Here is a 17500-nt window from a genome sequence, read left to right as displayed (position 1 = left end):
TATCAGATTAATATACAACATATCATTTTACTATACATTAAGCTATTTCTTTTGCTATTTAAAATGATATCCTCACCTTTTGTGTCTCTCACAGCAACCCTGTCTGTCCCTGTCTCCTAGAAATGACATTTGTATATTGTTTTCATAAAACCTGGTGTGGTGATGAGGTAACAGCTGCCTGGATTATGTTCAGATACAACGCTTCTTTGAATGAATTAAACACTTCACAACATTTCCTCATTAATAATAATAATGTATAGGAGACAGACACCTGAGAGACACACCTGAGACAGACAGACACCTATAGACTACACACACTGACACACACAGGCACCTGAGAGACACACCTGAGACAGACAGGCACCTGAGAGACACACCTGAGACAGACAGGCACCTGAGAAACACACCTGAGACAGACAGACAGACAGACAGACAGACAGACACCTGAGAGACACACCTGAGACAGACAGACAGACAGACAGACACCTGAGAGACACACCTGAGACAGACAGACACCTGAGAGACACACCTGAGACAGACAGACACCTGAGAGACACACCTGAGACACACAGGCACCTGAGAGACACACCTGAGACAGACAGGCACCTGAGAGACACACCTGAGACAGACAGGCACCTGAGAGACACACCTGAGACAGACAGACAGACAGACAGACAGACAGACAGACAGACAGACAGACAGACACCTGAGAGACACACCTGAGACAGACAGACAGACAGACAGACACCTGAGAGACACACCTGAGACACACAGACACCTGAGAGACACACCTGAGACAGACAGACACCTGAGAGACACACCTGAGACAGACAGACACCTATAGACTACACACACTGACACACACATTAGTAGCTGCTATTAATGCTTCTTAGCCTGCTCTATAGTGATTTAAAAGTCTTTAAAACAAACAGATAAAATAAGGGTAGTGTAGTTTAACTATCAGAACTTACCATCAGTCATTTCTTTCATCTGGTCGCGTCTCTCATCTCCTCCGGAGTAGAGAGCGGCGCTGTTGTACAGTTTGCAGCTACACTGGTACTCCCGGCCGGGCGATCTCAGTCTCTATAACACTGTCCTGATTTAATAACTTTAATCAGAGACACTGTGTGCCATCATCGGCTCAGCCATGAGTGGAATATCTTCCTCCTCGCCTTCCTCCAACTCACTTTCTCCGTCCTGATCAGCGGATTGAGAGCTAGCCTAACCTCTAGCGTTAGCAGGGCGTCCGACCCGACCCGGCGCACCCGCTGTCCTCATCACCCGCTGTCCTCATCACCCGCTGTCCTCATCACCCGGTGTCCTCATCACCCGCTGTCCTCATCACCCGCTGTCCTCATCACCCGGTGTCCTCATCACCCGCTGTCCTCATCACCCGGTGTCCTCATCACCCGCTGTCCTCATCACCCGGTGTCCTCATCACCCGGTGTCCTCATCACCCGCTGTCCTGATCACCCGCTGTCCTCATCACCCGGTGTCCTCATCACCCGCTGTCCTCATCACCCGCTGTCCTCATCACCCGCTGTCCTCATCACCCGGTGTCCTCATCACCCGGTGTCCTCATCACCCGGTGTCCTCATCACCCGGTGTCCTCATCACCCGCTGTCCTCATCACCCGCTGTCCTCATCACCCGGTGTCCTCATCACCCGCTGTCCTCATCACCCGGTGTCCTCATCACCCGCTGTCCTCATCACCCGCTGTCCTCATCACCCGGTGTCCTCATCACCCGGTGTCCTCATCACCCGCTGTCCTCATCACCCGGTGTCCTCATCACCCGGTGTCCTCATCACCCGCTGTCCTCATCACCCGGTGTCCTCATCACCCGCTGTCCTCATCACCCGGTGTCCTCATCACCCGGTGTCCTCATCACCCGCTGTCCTCATCACCCGGTGTCCTCATCACCCGGTGTCCTCATCACCCGGTGTCCTCATCACCCGCTGTCCTCATCACCCGCTGTCCTCATCACCCGCTGTCCTCATCACCCGGTGTCCTCATCACCCGCTGTCCTCATCACCCGCTGTCCTCATCACCCGGTGTCCTCATCACCCGCTGTCCTCATCACCCGGTGTCCTCATCACCCGCTGTCCTCATCACCCGGTGTCCTCATCACCCGCTGTCCTCATCACCCGCTGTCCTCATCACCCGGTGTCCTCATCACCCGCTGTCCTCATCACCCGGTGTCCTCATCACCCGCTGTCCTCATCACCCGGTGTCCTCATCACCCGGTGTCCTCATCACCCGCTGTCCTCATCACCCGCTGTCCTCATCACCCGGTGCGGTGAAATAATCTGAATTTAAGTCGGTCCAGTTGTCGTCAGATGTAGCACCTCTAACAGGAATTTAATTTAAAAGTCGAGCGATGTTTTCCTCACGTGATTTCATCTTGTCAAGCAGCTATCTCCTCTGTCAACCAGCTCTATTGAGCCGAGTCAATACAGCGGACTTCCGGTAAAAACTTTACGACAACGTTATGTTTAAGAGCTTCAAAACTAGACTTATCATTTGAATTTTACATCGATTCTTACTTTGTATTAAAGCTGAGACTTTATTTATTCAGAAACGCATAAAAAAACAAAACAACCCAAAACACACTTTTTCATAAAAAAACGTGTTTTTACAAGAATGCGCTGCCGCGACTTACGACTCATTTTGATAGAGCGGGTCACATATTATATTATATTATATTATATCATATTATATTATGTTATATTATATTATATTATGTTATATTATATTATATTATATCATATTATATTATGTTATATTATATTATATTATACTATATCATATTATAATATGTTATATTATATTATATTATATTATATTATATTATGTTATATTATATTATATTATATTGTGTTATATTATACTATATTATATTATATTATATTTTATTAAATTATATTATATTGTATTTTTTTTATTGTATCATATTATACTATATTTTATTTTATTATATCACATCATATTGTATTATCCATCCATCCATCTGCAACCGCTTATCCCGTTAGGGGTCGCGGGGGGGCTGGAGCCGATCCCAGCCGACATTGGGCGAAGGCAGGGTACACCCTGGACAGGTCGCCAGTCCATCGCAGGGCTGACACATAGAGACAGACAACCATTCACGCTCACATTCACACCTACGGGCAATTTTAGAGTCCACAATTAACCTAACCTGCATGTCTTTGGACTGTGGGAGGAAACCGGAGTACCCGGAGAAAACCCACGCTAACACGGGGAGAACATGCAAACTCCACACAGAAGGGTCCCAAGCCGGATTCGAACCTGCAACCCTCTAGCTGTGAGGCGCCAGTGCTAACCACTGCACCACCGTATTATATTATAGTTTATTATATTATATTATACTATACTATATTATATTTTATTATATTATATTATATCATATTATATATTTTATTTTATTATATTTTATAATATATTTAAATATATTATATTATATGATATTATATTATATGATATTATATTATATTGTATTTTATTATAGTTTATTTTATTCTATTATATTTTATAATATATTTAATTACACAATATTATATTATATTTTATAATATATTGAATTATATTATATCATATTATATTATATTCCTATATTTGACCAGCTGCACTATTTTATGTTTTAAATTCCCCTTCTTACTTGTGTGATTTTATATTTATTTTATAGCAGCATTAGAGCAGCCTGAGAACAAAAAATATTGCCAACGGCTGCTTCTATGAAATTATTGTGCATATGACAAATAACTTTAATATTAACATCTACTATACAAAAAACTGTTGTTTTGTCTCACTGCATATTACTGTGTGATTTTATTTGATGAGCTGTGTGCTCCGTCTCAAACGTATATAAATATTAAAGTTATTATAATCTAACAGAGAGAAGAGAGTGACCTCAGAGCCACAGAAACCAGATCAGCTGAATTTACTGAGAAGTGGACGGTTGCCGTGGTAACGCCGGAGGAGAACTGAACTCACCAGCCGTCTCTGGTCCCGTGAGTTCGATGCCCAGCGATTGCGTCCACTTTCACTTCCACATCACCACTTCCTGTTCTCTCCTTCACGCTGGTGACTCATCAATAAACACAACTGAGACTGTCAATCATTATTTAATATCTATACTTTAATATATATATACTGATATTTATATACAATTATACAAGTCTGCATTTACACAGGACCACATCTCTATCCTTGATTCCTCTCCTCGTCTCCTCTCCTTGTACCCTCTTTTCTTCTCTCCTTGTCTCCTCTCCCTGTGTCCTGTCCTTATCTCAACTCCTCTCTTGTTTCCTCTCTTTTTCTCCTCTCTCTGTCCTCTCCTTGTGTCTTTCCTTATCTCCTCTCTTCTCTTGCCTCCTCTCCTTGTCTCTTCTCCCTGTGTTGTCTACTTGTCTCATCTACTTGTCTCCTCTCCTTGTCCCCTCTACTTGTCTCTTCTCTTGTCTCTTCTCTTTGTCTCCTCTCCCTGTATCCTGTCATTGTCTCCTTTCCTTATCTCTTCTCCTCTCTCTTTTTGTCTCCTCTCCTTTTCTCTTCTCTTGTCTCTTCTCCCTGTGTCCTCTCTTGCCTCCTCCCCTTTTCTCCTATCCCTTTGTCCTCTCCTTGTTTCCTCTCCTTGTCTCCTCTCTTGTCTACTTTCCTCTCTTGTCTCCTCTCTTTGTGCCTTCTCCTTCCCGACAGTTTCCTCAGCAGTGACTCTATTGTCTCCTCTCTTGTCTCCTCTCCTTATCTCCTCTCCTCCTCTCCTCTCCTTGTCCCCTCTCCTCCTAGACTCTGGCCGGTGGTCAGCGACCTCCTCCTGTCTCTCCTCTCTTGTCTCCTCTGTCCTCTCCTCTTCTCCTCTCTTGTCCCCTCTCCTTGTCTCCTCTCCTTGTCTCCTCTCCTTGTCTGCTCTCCTCTTAAATGTGGCTCAGACTCTGGTCGGTGGTCAGCGACCTCCTCCTGTCTCTCCTCTCTTGTCTCCTCTGTCCTCTCCTTGTCTCCTCTCTTGTCTCCTCTGTCCTCTCCTCATCTCCTCTCCTTGTCTACTTGTCTCCTCTCCTTGTCCCCTCTCCTCCTAAATGTGGCTCAGACTCTGGCCGGTGGTCAGCGACCTCCTCCGGTCTCTTCTCGACAGTTTCCTCAGCAGCGACTCTCTGAAGGTTCGGCACATCAGGAAGTAGATGATGGGGTCGAGGCAGACGTTGAGCGCCGACAGGAAGAGCGTCCCCTCCTTCAGCTGGAACAACAGGAAGCGGGCGTCCGGGCTGAAGCCCGACTCCGGCATCTGGCTCAGAGTGTACGGCACGCGGCAGACGTGGTAAGGCACGAAGCAGACGAAGAACACCGCCAGGATGCTGAAGATGCTGCGGTTCGACTTCCGGCAGACGTCGCTGTTGTCGCGGCGCACGCGGCGGTAGGACTGGTAGACGCGGCAGGCGATGGAGGCGTAGCAGTAGGCGAGGACCAGCAGGGTCACCCAGAACAGGCCGACGCTGAGGAGCGTGGACACCCGGTGCCACTGCATGCCCAGCGGCGTCTTCAGCTGCATGCAGTGCCGCGAGCTCTCCTCGTCGGCCGGCCGGCTGGTCAGCACCACGTTGGGCAGGACGCAGACGAGGAGGAAGCTCCAGGTGAGGAGCGCCAGCACCCGGGCGAAGCCGACGCTCTGCAGGACATGCAGCGAGGACACGCCGCCCAACCGGGACCTGCAGGAGGATGAGGAGGAGGAGGAGGAGGAGGTGTGTCTGACGATCTTAACGTAGCGCTCGAGGCTGATGAGCCCCATGAAGAGGATCCCCACGTACATGGACGAGTAGAAGAGCACGGCGGTGTAGCGGCAGGTGACCACGTGGAGGCGCCAGCCGCCCAGACCCAGCTGAGCCGCCAGCCTGAAGGGGAAGGTGGTCAGCATGAGGAGGTCGGCCACCACCATGTTCTTCAGGTAGACCACCAGGCCCGAGTCACTGGGCACCCTGAAGAAGATCCAGGCGGCCACGCCATTCAGGGACGCCCCGACCACGCAGATCACCAAGTAGAGCGGCGGGAGCACCTGCTGGGTGAAGATGCTGCTGAAGTCTGATTGGTTGCCGGGGAGACGGGTGGCGTTGAGGTGTTCCATCACTGGAAACACACAAACAACACAGTTTGAACATAATGAACAGTAGATGTCACAGTAGAAGTACGTTTCTCTGTCAGGAGAACTCTTAATAAGTCTCTTTTACATTTAACAAAGGCCGTGTCGGTGTGTTAACTCCCCACAGAAGCCTTTTATGTTCATGAACTGAACACACAGCGCTGTGTTTACACGGGGACACGTGCACAAATAAAAAGCGTCTTGAACTCCTGTTTGTCCTGCTGTTCACACACACTTCCCTCCTCCCACCACCGATTCATCCCGGTCCAACACACACTGTGGTCCTCCTCCATCAAACGCCTATAAAAACAGTCCGCGCTGACACCAGGACGCCTTCTGTTTTCCTGTCCTGATTCTTTTATTTTTAGCCCTCGTCTTGTCTCGAACCTGTGACTTCTGCTGTCGCCAAATGATTGTTTCCCCGAGTTGATCTGTACAGAAGTTCAACTTTTAAACACTAAAGCGATCACACGCCGGCTTCTGCTTCTCACTTGGAAACGATCAATATCAAGTTAATAACTTTAAAAATATCATGATTCTGACTTCCTGTGTTTATGTTATATATTTTTTAATATTATATATTATATATATATTTTGATTTTAAAGTCATAAATTTACGAAAATAAAATGAAGATATTCTGAGTTTAATGGGACACATTTACGAGAAGAAAATCACAAATTTACGTCACATTTTAACTCACAAATTTATAATAATAATAATAATAATAAATTCAACTTATAAAGCGCTTTTAAAGAACTCAAAGACGCTTATGAGATTTTAAAGTCATTAATTTATGAGGAAAAAACTCCGATATTCTGAGATTAATGTGGCACATTTATGAGAAAAAACTGACAAATTTATGACACATTTTAAAGCCAGAAATTTACGAGAAAAAACTCACGTATTCTCTGAGATTAAAGAGGCAAATTTACGAGAAAAAAACTCACAAATTTGCGAGATTTTAAAGTCATACATTTATGAAAAAAAACCTCAATTTTTATCAATTAATTAATGGTAAAACATAATAATAATAATAAAATAATACATTTATTTTTGCTACATTTAATATCATATTTATTTATCGAGTCATTTATTTATTTATTTATCTTTAATTTAATTAATTGATAAAAATGTAACATCATTTGATATTTTTGTTATAATTTGTTTCTTTATTTATTCATAATTAATTAATTAATTCCCTTATTTATTTACTCTTCTGTTTAATTTTTATCTTTTATTTATTTATGTATTTATCTGTATTATTTATTTATTTTGCATTTATTTCGTTTACATTTATTTTCAATATAATTTTTTTTTACATTTAATGACATATTTATTTATTGAGTCATTATATATTTATTTATTTTTTACTTTGGCAGGTGCCATCCTCCATACATGGGGTCATTATAATATCCTGGCGAGCAGGAAGGAGATCAGGACATTTAATTATCTCATACATCTAGAACAAACTGTCATTTTTCTCCTACACAGACTTTTGTTTTAGCGATTCCTCTAAGCTGACTCATACTTTATTGGCTGGTAATTTGGATGACACAGACGAACAAGATGCTGATCAGCAGCAACAACTTCTGCTTTCCGCCTTCTAGATGACCTGGCGCAGGAAGTGATGCAACGATCCTCTTCGCTAGAAGAGCTGAACGTTCAGAGGAAGCGTGTTTCTAGATTGTGTGCAACGATTAGAGCTGAAAATAGGGTGGTTTCATCAACTCAGCTCACAGTGAAAAAACAGACGTAGTAGAAAAGGATGTGAGTGATCAACTCGTTATCAGTCAACTCACACAACGAGGGAAAACATCTGGATAAACTCATGGTCCAGATGTTTGTCTCTCTGCCTGTCCACCTGTGTACTGTGAGCTTCATGTATTCAACACCAGTGATTCACAATCAGAAAGAAAAGATGTTTGAGTAGTTTACAACTGTCTGTTGATAATAATGAAATGACAGCTTAATAATTACCTGTAAATGGTGCTAATATTAAAAATAATCATGAACCCGTCAGTCATGAAGGTCACATGGTTTATTACAGAACCGGCTCATGTTGTTAACCAGCGTCTAAAATACTATTTGGAACATCTTTTATTAGTCACATTGATCGTTTTATTGATCAGCTTCAGTGTTGTTGAAATCACAACTTAAACAGATACCAGTACTTCTACTTTATAGCCACCATAATGTCATAAAGTTGTATTTATACTGTACACATTTATTTAGAGAGGCAGACATAATGAAATTATATTTCACTGTTTATTTGATTTTTAATTAAATTTTATTTTATTTATTTTTTATTCATTTCAATATATATTTTGTGGGAGAAACCTGAGCACCAGGAGAATCCCCTTACTGATATATGATGGATTGACTTCTTTTTTTAAACACTCTAATTACCTAAAAATATATTAAAAAAATATTTGGAGGTAATTTAGAGTGTCCAGTTAGACTCATGCATAACTAGGAATTGTGGGAGAAACCTGAGCACCAGGAGAAAACCCCTACTGATATATGATAGATTGACATTTTTTTGAATACTCTAAATTACCTAAAAATATATTTAAAAGATATTTGGAGGTAATTTAGAGTGTCCAGTTAGCCTCATGCATAACTACGAATTGTGGGAGAAACCTGAGCACCAGGAGAATCCCCTTACTGATATATGATAGATTGAAATTTTTTTGAATACTCTAAATTACCACCAAATATATTAAAAAGTATTTGGGGGTAATTTAGAGTGTCCAGTTAGCCTCACGCATAACTAGGAATTGTGGGAGAAACCTGAGCACCAGGAGAAAACCCTTACTGATATATGATAGATTGAAAAAAAAATTGGAATACTCTAAATTAACTAAAATTATATTTAAAAAATATTTGGAGGTAATTTAGAGTGTCCAGTTAGCCTCATGCATAACTAGAAACTTTGGGAGAAACCTGAGCACCAGGAGAAAACCCCTACTGATATATGATAGATTTAAAAAAAATGTAATACTCTAAATTACCTCCAAATATATTTTAAAAATATTTGGGGGTAATTTAGAGTGTCCAGTTAGCCTCACGCATAACTAGGAATTGTGGGAGAAACCTGAGCACCAGGAGAAAAACCCTACTGATATATGATAGATTGACATTTTTTTTGAATACTCTAAATTACCACCAAATATATTAAAAAAATATTTGGAGGTAATTTAGAGTGTCCAGTTAGCCTCATGCATAACTAGGAATTTTGGGAGAAACCTGAGCACCAGGAGAAAACCCCTACTGATATATGATAGATTGAAATTTTTTTGAATACTCTAAATTACCACCAAATATATTTAAAAGTATTTGGGGGTAATTTAGAGTGTCCAGTTAGCCTCACGCATAACTAGGAATTGTGGGAGAAACCTGAGCACCAGGAGAAAACCCTTACTGATATATGATAGATTGAAAAAAAATTGGAATACTCTAAATTACCTAAAATTATATTTAAAAAATATTTGGAGGTAATTTAGAGTGTCCAGTTAGCCTCATGCATAACTAGAAACTTTGGGAGAAACCTGATTACCAGGAGAAAACCCCTACTGATATATGATAGATTTAAAAAAAATGTAATACTCTAAATTACCTCCAAATATATTTTAAAAATATTTGGGGGTAATTTAGAGTGTCCAGTTAGCCTCACGCATAACTAGGAATTGTGGGAGAAACCTGAGCACCAGGAGAAAAACCCTACTGATATATGATAGATTGACATTTTTTTTGAATACTCTAAATTACCTAAAAATATATTTAAAAAATATTTGGAGGTAATTTAGAGTGTCCAGTTAGCCTCATGCATAACTACGAATTGTGGGAGAAACCTGAGCACGAGGAGAAAACCCTTACTGATATATGATAGATTGAAATTTTTTTGAATACTCTAAATTACCACCAAATATATTAAAAAAATATTTGGAGGTAATTTAGAGTGTCCAGTTAGCCTCATGCATAACTAGGAATTTTGGGAGAAACCTGAGCACCAGGAGAAAACCCCTACTGATATATGATAGATTGAAATTTTTTTGAATACTCTAAATTACCACCAAATATATTTAAAAGTATTTGGGGGTAATTTAGAGTGTCCAGTTAGCCTCACGCATAACTAGGAATTGTGGGAGAAACCTGAGCACCAGGAGAAAACCCATACTGATATATGATAGATTTAAAAAAAATGTAATACTCTAAATTACCTCCAAATATATTTTTAAAATATTTGGGGGTAATTTAGAGTGTCCAGTTAGCCTCATGCATAACTAGAAACTTTGGGAGAAACCTGAGCACCAGGAGAAAACCCCTACTGATATATGATAGATTTAAAAAAAATGTAATACTCTAAATTACCTCCAAATATATTTTAAAAATATTTGGGGGTAATTTAGAGTGTCCAGTTAGCCTCACGCATAACTAGGAATTGTGGGAGAAACCTGAGCACCAGGAGAAAAACCCTACTGATATATGATAGATTGACATTTTTTTTGAATACTCTAAATTCCCACCAAATATATTAAAAAAATATTTGGAGGTAATTTAGAGTGTCCAGTTAGCCTCATGCATAACTAGGAATTTTGGGAGAAACCTGAGCACCAGGAGAAAACCCCTACTGATATATGATAGATTGACATTTTTTTGAATACTCTAAATTACCACCAAATATATTTAAAAGTATTTGGGGGTAATTTAGAGTGTCCGGTTAGCCTCACGCATAACTAGGAATTGTGGGAGAAACCTGAGCACCAGGAGAAAACCCTTACTGATATATGATAGATTGAAAAAAAATTGGAATACTCTAAATTACCTAAAATTATATTTAAAAAATATTTGGAGGTAATTTAGAGTGTCCAGTTAGCCTCATGCATAACTAGAAACTTTGGGAGAAACCTGAGCACCAGGAGAAAACCCCTACTGATATATGATAGATTTAAAAAAAATGTAATACTCTAAATTACCTCCAAATATATTTTAAAAATATTTGGGGGTAATTTAGAGTGTCCAGTTAGCCTCACGCATAACTAGGAATTGTGGGAGAAACCTGAGCACCAGGAGAAAAACCCTACTGATATATGATAGATTGACATTTTTTTTGAATACTCTAAATTACCACCAAATATATTAAAAAAATATTTGGAGGTAATTTAGAGTGTCCAGTTAGCCTCATGCATAACTAGGAATTTTGGGAGAAACCTGAGCACCAGGAGAAAACCCCTACTGATATATGATAGATTGAAATTTTTTTGAATACTCTAAATTACCACCAAATATATTTAAAAGTATTTGGGGGTAATTTAGAGTGTCCAGTTAGCCTCACGCATAACTAGGAATTGTGGGAGAAACCTGAGCACCAGGAGAAAACCCTTACTGATATATGATAGATTGAAAAAAAATTGGAATACTCTAAATTACCTAAAATTATATTTAAAAAATATTTGGAGGTAATTTAGAGTGTCCAGTTAGCCTCATGCATAACTAGAAACTTTGGGAGAAACCTGATTACCAGGAGAAAACCCCTACTGATATATGATAGATTTAAAAAAATGTAATACTCTAAATTACCTCCAAATATATTTTAAAAATATTTGGGGGTAATTTAGAGTGTCCAGTTAGCCTCACGCATAACTAGGAATTGTGGGAGAAACCTGAGCACCAGGAGAAAAACCCTACTGATATATGATAGATTGACATTTTTTTTGAATACTCTAAATTACCTAAAAATATATTTAAAAAATATTTGGAGGTAATTTAGAGTGTCCAGTTAGCCTCATGCATAACTACGAATTGTGGGAGAAACCTGAGCACGAGGAGAAAACCCTTACTGATATATGATAGATTGAAATTTTTTTGAATACTCTAAATTACCACCAAATATATTAAAAAAATATTTGGAGGTAATTTAGAGTGTCCAGTTAGCCTCATGCATAACTAGGAATTTTGGGAGAAACCTGAGCACCAGGAGAAAACCCCTACTGATATATGATAGATTGAAATTTTTTTGAATACTCTAAATTACCACCAAATATATTTAAAAGTATTTGGGGGTAATTTAGAGTGTCCAGTTAGCCTCACGCATAACTAGGAATTGTGGGAGAAACCTGAGCACCAGGAGAAAACCCATACTGATATATGATAGATTTAAAAAAAATTTAATACTCTAAATTACCTCCAAATATATTTTTAAAATATTTGGGGGTAATTTAGAGTGTCCAGTTAGCCTCATGCATAACTAGAAACTTTGGGAGAAACCTGAGCACCAGGAGAAAACCCCTACTGATATATGATAGATTTAAAAAAAATGTAATACTCTAAATTACCTCCAAATATATTTTAAAAATATTTGGGGGTAATTTAGAGTGTCCAGTTAGCCTCACGCATAACTAGGAATTGTGGGAGAAACCTGAGCACCAGGAGAAAAACCCTACTGATATATGATAGATTGACATTTTTTTTGAATACTCTAAATTACCACCAAATATATTAAAAAAATATTTGGAGGTAATTTAGAGTGTCCAGTTAGCCTCATGCATAACTAGGAATTTTGGGAGAAACCTGAGCACCAGGAGAAAACCTCTACTGATATATGATAGATTGACATTTTTTTGAATACTCTAAATTACCACCAAATATATTTAAAAGTATTTGGGGGTAATTTAGAGTGTCCGGTTAGCCTCACGCATAACTAGGAATTGTGGGAGAAACCTGAGCACCAGGAGAAAACCCTTACTGATATATGATAGATTGAAAAAAAATTGGAATACTCTAAATTACCTAAAATTATATTTAAAAAATATTTGGAGGTAATTTAGAGTGTCCAGTTAGCCTCATGCATAACTAGAAACTTTGGGAGAAACCTGAGCACCAGGAGAAAACCCCTACTGATATATGATAGATTTAAAAAAAATGTAATACTCTAAATTACCTCCAAATATATTTTAAAAATATTTGGGGGTAATTTAGAGTGTCCAGTTAGCCTCACGCATAACTAGGAATTGTGGGAGAAACCTGAGCACCAGGAGAAAAACCCTACTGATATATGATAGATTGACATTTTTTTTGAATACTCTAAATTACCTAAAAATATATTTAAAAAATATTTGGAGGTAATTTAGAGTGTCCAGTTAGCCTCATGCATAACTAGGAATTTTGGGAGAAACCTGAGCACCAGGAGAAAACCCTTACTGATATATGATAGATTGAAATTTTTTTGAATACTCTAAATTACCACCAAATATATTAAAAAGATATTTGGAGGTAATTTAGAGTGTCCAGTTAGCCTCACGCATAACTAGGAATTCTGGGGAAACCTGAGCACCAGGAGAAAACCCACGCAGACACAGGGAGAATATACAAACTCCCCACAGCCGGACAGGTGGAGGTGTCTCAGTGAGGCTGCAGTGCTAATCACTAATCACTGAGGAGGGATGTAGGGGTGGAGGGACGGTGATGACGTAGAGAATGAGGGGGAGGTTGAGAGAGGAAGGTAAGGGTGGAGGGAAGACGGGAAGGCGAAGGGGGGAGGAAGAGGGATCTGCTGGTATCCAACCTGAGCTGCAGCCTCCTCTACCTGACTGTTGCCGTCACGCTTCAGGAAGAACCTGCGCATCCAGCGAAAACAACCTTTCTTCTTCTCTTTCTTCTCCACCCCCTCCCGCTCCGTCTCTTCCTTTTTCATCTTCTGTAATGTTGTCTCTCGATCCTCGGTCCTCCTGCGAGAAAAGACTCCTCTCATCTTCTTCTTCATTTTCAGGCAGATGTCCTCCAGGAGCTTCTTCTCAACCTCCATGTGTTGGACTGTGGTCTCCAGGCTCTGTTCTCTGTCCGTCAGGTCCTTGTTGACGTCCTCCAACTGACTGACCTTAGTCTTCCAGATCTGGTCTTTTTCTGTCAGGACCTTTGTGACATTGTCCTCCAGAGCCTTGTATTTGGCCTGCCAGGCGTCCTCTCTCTGTCGGAGTTCATCTGCAGAGCTCAACAGCTCGGTTCTGGTCTCCACGAGCTTTTCATTGAGACTCTTCTTCTCCTGGAAGAGACCAAAGATCACAGCGTCCTTATCGCGCTGCTCCTGCTGGAGATCAAAGATCACAGCGTCCTTATCGCGCTGCTCCTGCTGGAGATCAAGGATAACAGCGTCCTTATCGTGCTGCTCCTGCTGGAGATCAAGGATCACAGCGTCCTTATCGCGCTGCTCCTGCCGGAGATCAAGGATAACAGCGTCCTTATCGTGCTGCTCCTGCTGGAGATCAAGGATCACAGCGTCCTTATCGATCTGCTCCTGCTGGAGATCAAGGATCACAGCGTCCTTATCGCGCTGCTCCTGCCGGAGATCAAGGATAACAGCGTCCTTATCGTGCTGCTCCTGCTGGAGATCAAGGATCACAGCGTCCTTATCGCGCTGCTCCTGCTGGAGATCAAGGATAACAGCGTCCTTATCGTGCTGCTCCTGCTGGAGATCAAGGATCACAGCGTCCTTATCGTGCTGCTCCTGCTGGAGATCAAGGATAACAGCGTCCTTATCGCGCTGCTCCTGCCGGAGATCAAAGATCACAGCGTCCTTATCGCGCTGCTCCTGCCGGAGATCAAAGATCACAGCGTCCTTATCGCGCTGCTCCTGCCGGAGATCAAAGATCACAGCGTCCTTATCGCGCTGCTCCTGCCGGAGATCAAAGATCACAGCGTCCTTATCGCGCTGCTCCTGCTGGAGATCAAAGATCACAGCGTCCTTATCGCGCTGCTCCTGCTGGAGATCAAGGATCACAGCGTCCTTATCGCGCTGCTCCTGCCGGAGATCAAAGATCACAGCGTCCTTATCGCGCTGCTCCTGCTGGAGATCAAGGATAACAGCGTCCTTATCGCGCTGCTCCTGCTGGAGATCAAGGATAACAGCGTCCTTATCGCGCTGCTCCTGCTGGAGATCAAGGATCACAGCGTCCTTATCGCGCTGCTCCTGCTGGAGATCAAGGATAACAGCGTCCTTATCGCGCTGCTCCTGCTGGAGATCAAGGATCACAGCGTCCTTATCGCGCTGCTCCTGCCGGAGATCAAAGATCACAGCGTCCTTATCGCGCTGCTCCTGCTGGAGATCAAGGATCACAGCGTCCTTATCGCGCTGCTCCTGCCGGAGATCAAAGATCACAGCGTCCTTATCGCGCTGCTCCTGCTGGAGATCAAGGATCACAGCGTCCTTATCGCGCTGCTCCTGCCGGAGATCAAAGATCACAGCGTCCTTATCGCGCTGCTCCTGCTGGAGATCAAGGATAACAGCGTCCTTATCGTGCTGCTCCTGCTGGAGATCAAGGATCACAGCGTCCTTATCGCGCTGCTCCTGCCGGAGATCAAGGATCACAGCGTCCTTATCGTGCTGCTCCTGCCGGAGATCAAGGATAACAGCGTCCTTATCGTGCTGCTCCTGCCGGAGATCAAGGATCACAGCGTCCTTATCGTGCTGCTCCTGCTGGAGATCAAGGATCACAGCGTCCTTATCGATCTGCTCCTGCTGGAGATCAAAGATCACAGCGTCCTTATCGCGCTGCTCCTGCTGGAGATCAAGGATCACAGCGTCCTTATCGCGCTGCTCCTGCCGGAGATCAAGGATAACAGCGTCCTTATCGATCTGCTCCTGGCGGAGATCAAGGATAACAGCGTCCTTATCGATCTGCTCCTGCTGGAGATCAAAGATCACAGCGTCCTTATCGCGCTGCTCCTGCTGGAGATCAAGGATTACAGCGTCCTTATCGATCTGCTCCTGGCGGAGATCAAGGATAACAGCGTCCTTATCGTGCTGCTCCTGCTGGAGATCAAGGATAACAGCGTCCTTATCGTGCTGCTCCTGCCGGAGATCAGGGATTGCAGGGTCCTTATCGTGCTGCTCTTTACGGAGACCACGGATAACAGCGTCCTTATCGCGAATGTGCCACGTCAAATGGTTCACTCTGATCTGGAGTTGAGTCTGCTGCGTCTCCCAGCCTCGCTGCTCCTGCCGGAGATCAAGGATTACAGCGTCCTTATCGATCTGCTCCTGGCGGAGATCAAGGATAACAGCGTCCTTATCGTGCTGCTCCTGCCGGAGATCAGGGATTGCAGGGTCCTTATCGTGCTGCTCTTTACGGAGACCACGGATAACAGCGTCCTTATCGTGCTGCTCCTGGCGGAGACCACGGATAACAGCGTCCTTATCGTGCTGCTCTTTACGGAGACCACGGATAACAGCGTCCTTATCGTGCTGCTCCTGCCGGAGATCAGGGATTGCAGGGTCCTTATCGTGCTGCTCTTTACGGAGACCACGGATAACAGCGTCCTTATCGCGAATGTGCCACGTCAAATGGTTCACTCTGATCTGGAGTTGAGTCTGCTGCGTCTTCCAGCCTCGTTGCTTCTCAGCAAGGTCCAAAGTAAAGTTGTCCTGCAGTTCCTTCTGCTGGGCTTCCAACAGTTGGACTTTTCTTTCCCAGGCGATCTCCTTCAGAGCGTCGTTTTCTTCCTTGAAGGTTTTCAGTTCTTTGGTGAACCAAAGCTCCTTAGAGCTCAGTAACAATGATGCTTGATCCATGGAGATGTAAATAATGTACTCACCCTACAGTCGACTGTCAACGTTAAACTGTTTAACCAGAACGGTAAATTAACCTGAATGTTAAATTAACCTGGATGTTAAATTAACCTGAATGTTAAATTAACCTGGATGTTAAATTAACCTGAATGTTAAATTAACCTGAATGTTAAATTAACCTGAATGTTAAATTAACCTGGATGTTAAATTAACCTGAATGTTAAATTAACCTGAATGTTAAATTAACCCGAATGTTAAATTAACCCGAATGTTAAATTAACCCGAATGTTAAATTAACCTGAATGTTAAATCAGCTTGTCAACAACTGTCTGGTTCACTAATCTTCTCCTATAAGTAAAATTTTAGATTAAAGCCAAACTCAGCATCAAAGCCGATTCCAGAACATCACATTGTGATGTCATGAGACAGTTTGGAATACAGCCTTACCTGTGATGTCATCACATTCTCATGTCATCATGTCATCACATTCTCATGTCAACATGTCATGAGAATGTGATGACATCACAATGTGATGACATGACGGGTAAGGCTGTATTCTAAACCTCATACTATACTAGTAGTACGTACTGATTTGGCCAGAATGTAGCATGTAGTACGCAGTATGGAAATCTACAATATGCCAAAAATCCCTGGATGTCGTACTGAAAACACTGTTACAGTAAAAGTTACAGTAAGTATTGTAACAGTGTGGTATTAGTACTTTTACTGCAGTAAAGGATCTGAATACTTACTAAATACGGCATCATTGAGGCTCTCAGGATAATA

At 42.2% G+C, this 17500-nt stretch overlaps 1 protein-coding gene and 2 long non-coding RNA genes across 3 annotated transcripts in view; 1 reads left to right on the top strand and 2 right to left on the bottom strand.

The window, feature by feature from the left end:
- LOC141771066 (uncharacterized) overlaps positions 1-999 on the bottom strand; it is a 1998-nt gene extending 999 nt beyond the window's left edge. The window contains exons 1-2 of the long non-coding RNA XR_012594659.1: positions 972-999; positions 77-116 (exon numbers count right to left, since the gene is read on the bottom strand). This is a non-coding gene — a long non-coding RNA (uncharacterized LOC141771066). The remainder of the gene's footprint in view (positions 1-76; positions 117-971) is intronic.
- Positions 1-5030, top strand: part of LOC141771065 (uncharacterized) — a 25385-nt gene extending 20355 nt beyond the window's left edge. The window contains exon 4 of the long non-coding RNA XR_012594657.1: positions 3911-5030. This is a non-coding gene — a long non-coding RNA (uncharacterized LOC141771065). The remainder of the gene's footprint in view (positions 1-3910) is intronic.
- Positions 5009-17500, bottom strand: part of LOC141771064 (P2Y purinoceptor 14-like) — a 14267-nt gene continuing 1775 nt past the window's right edge. Inside the window, exon 2 of the mRNA XM_074640970.1 lies at positions 5009-6136. Within this exon, the coding sequence (XP_074497071.1) occupies positions 5091-6134 (1044 nt within the window). The 5' untranslated portion in view covers positions 6135-6136 and the 3' untranslated portion in view covers positions 5009-5090. The remainder of the gene's footprint in view (positions 6137-17500) is intronic.

The sequence above is a fragment of the Sebastes fasciatus genome, chromosome 7 (genome assembly GCF_043250625.1).
Source record: "Sebastes fasciatus isolate fSebFas1 chromosome 7, fSebFas1.pri, whole genome shotgun sequence".
Taxonomy (NCBI): Eukaryota; Metazoa; Chordata; class Actinopteri; order Perciformes; family Sebastidae; genus Sebastes; species Sebastes fasciatus.
This window is presented reverse-complemented; position numbering and strand designations above follow the sequence as displayed.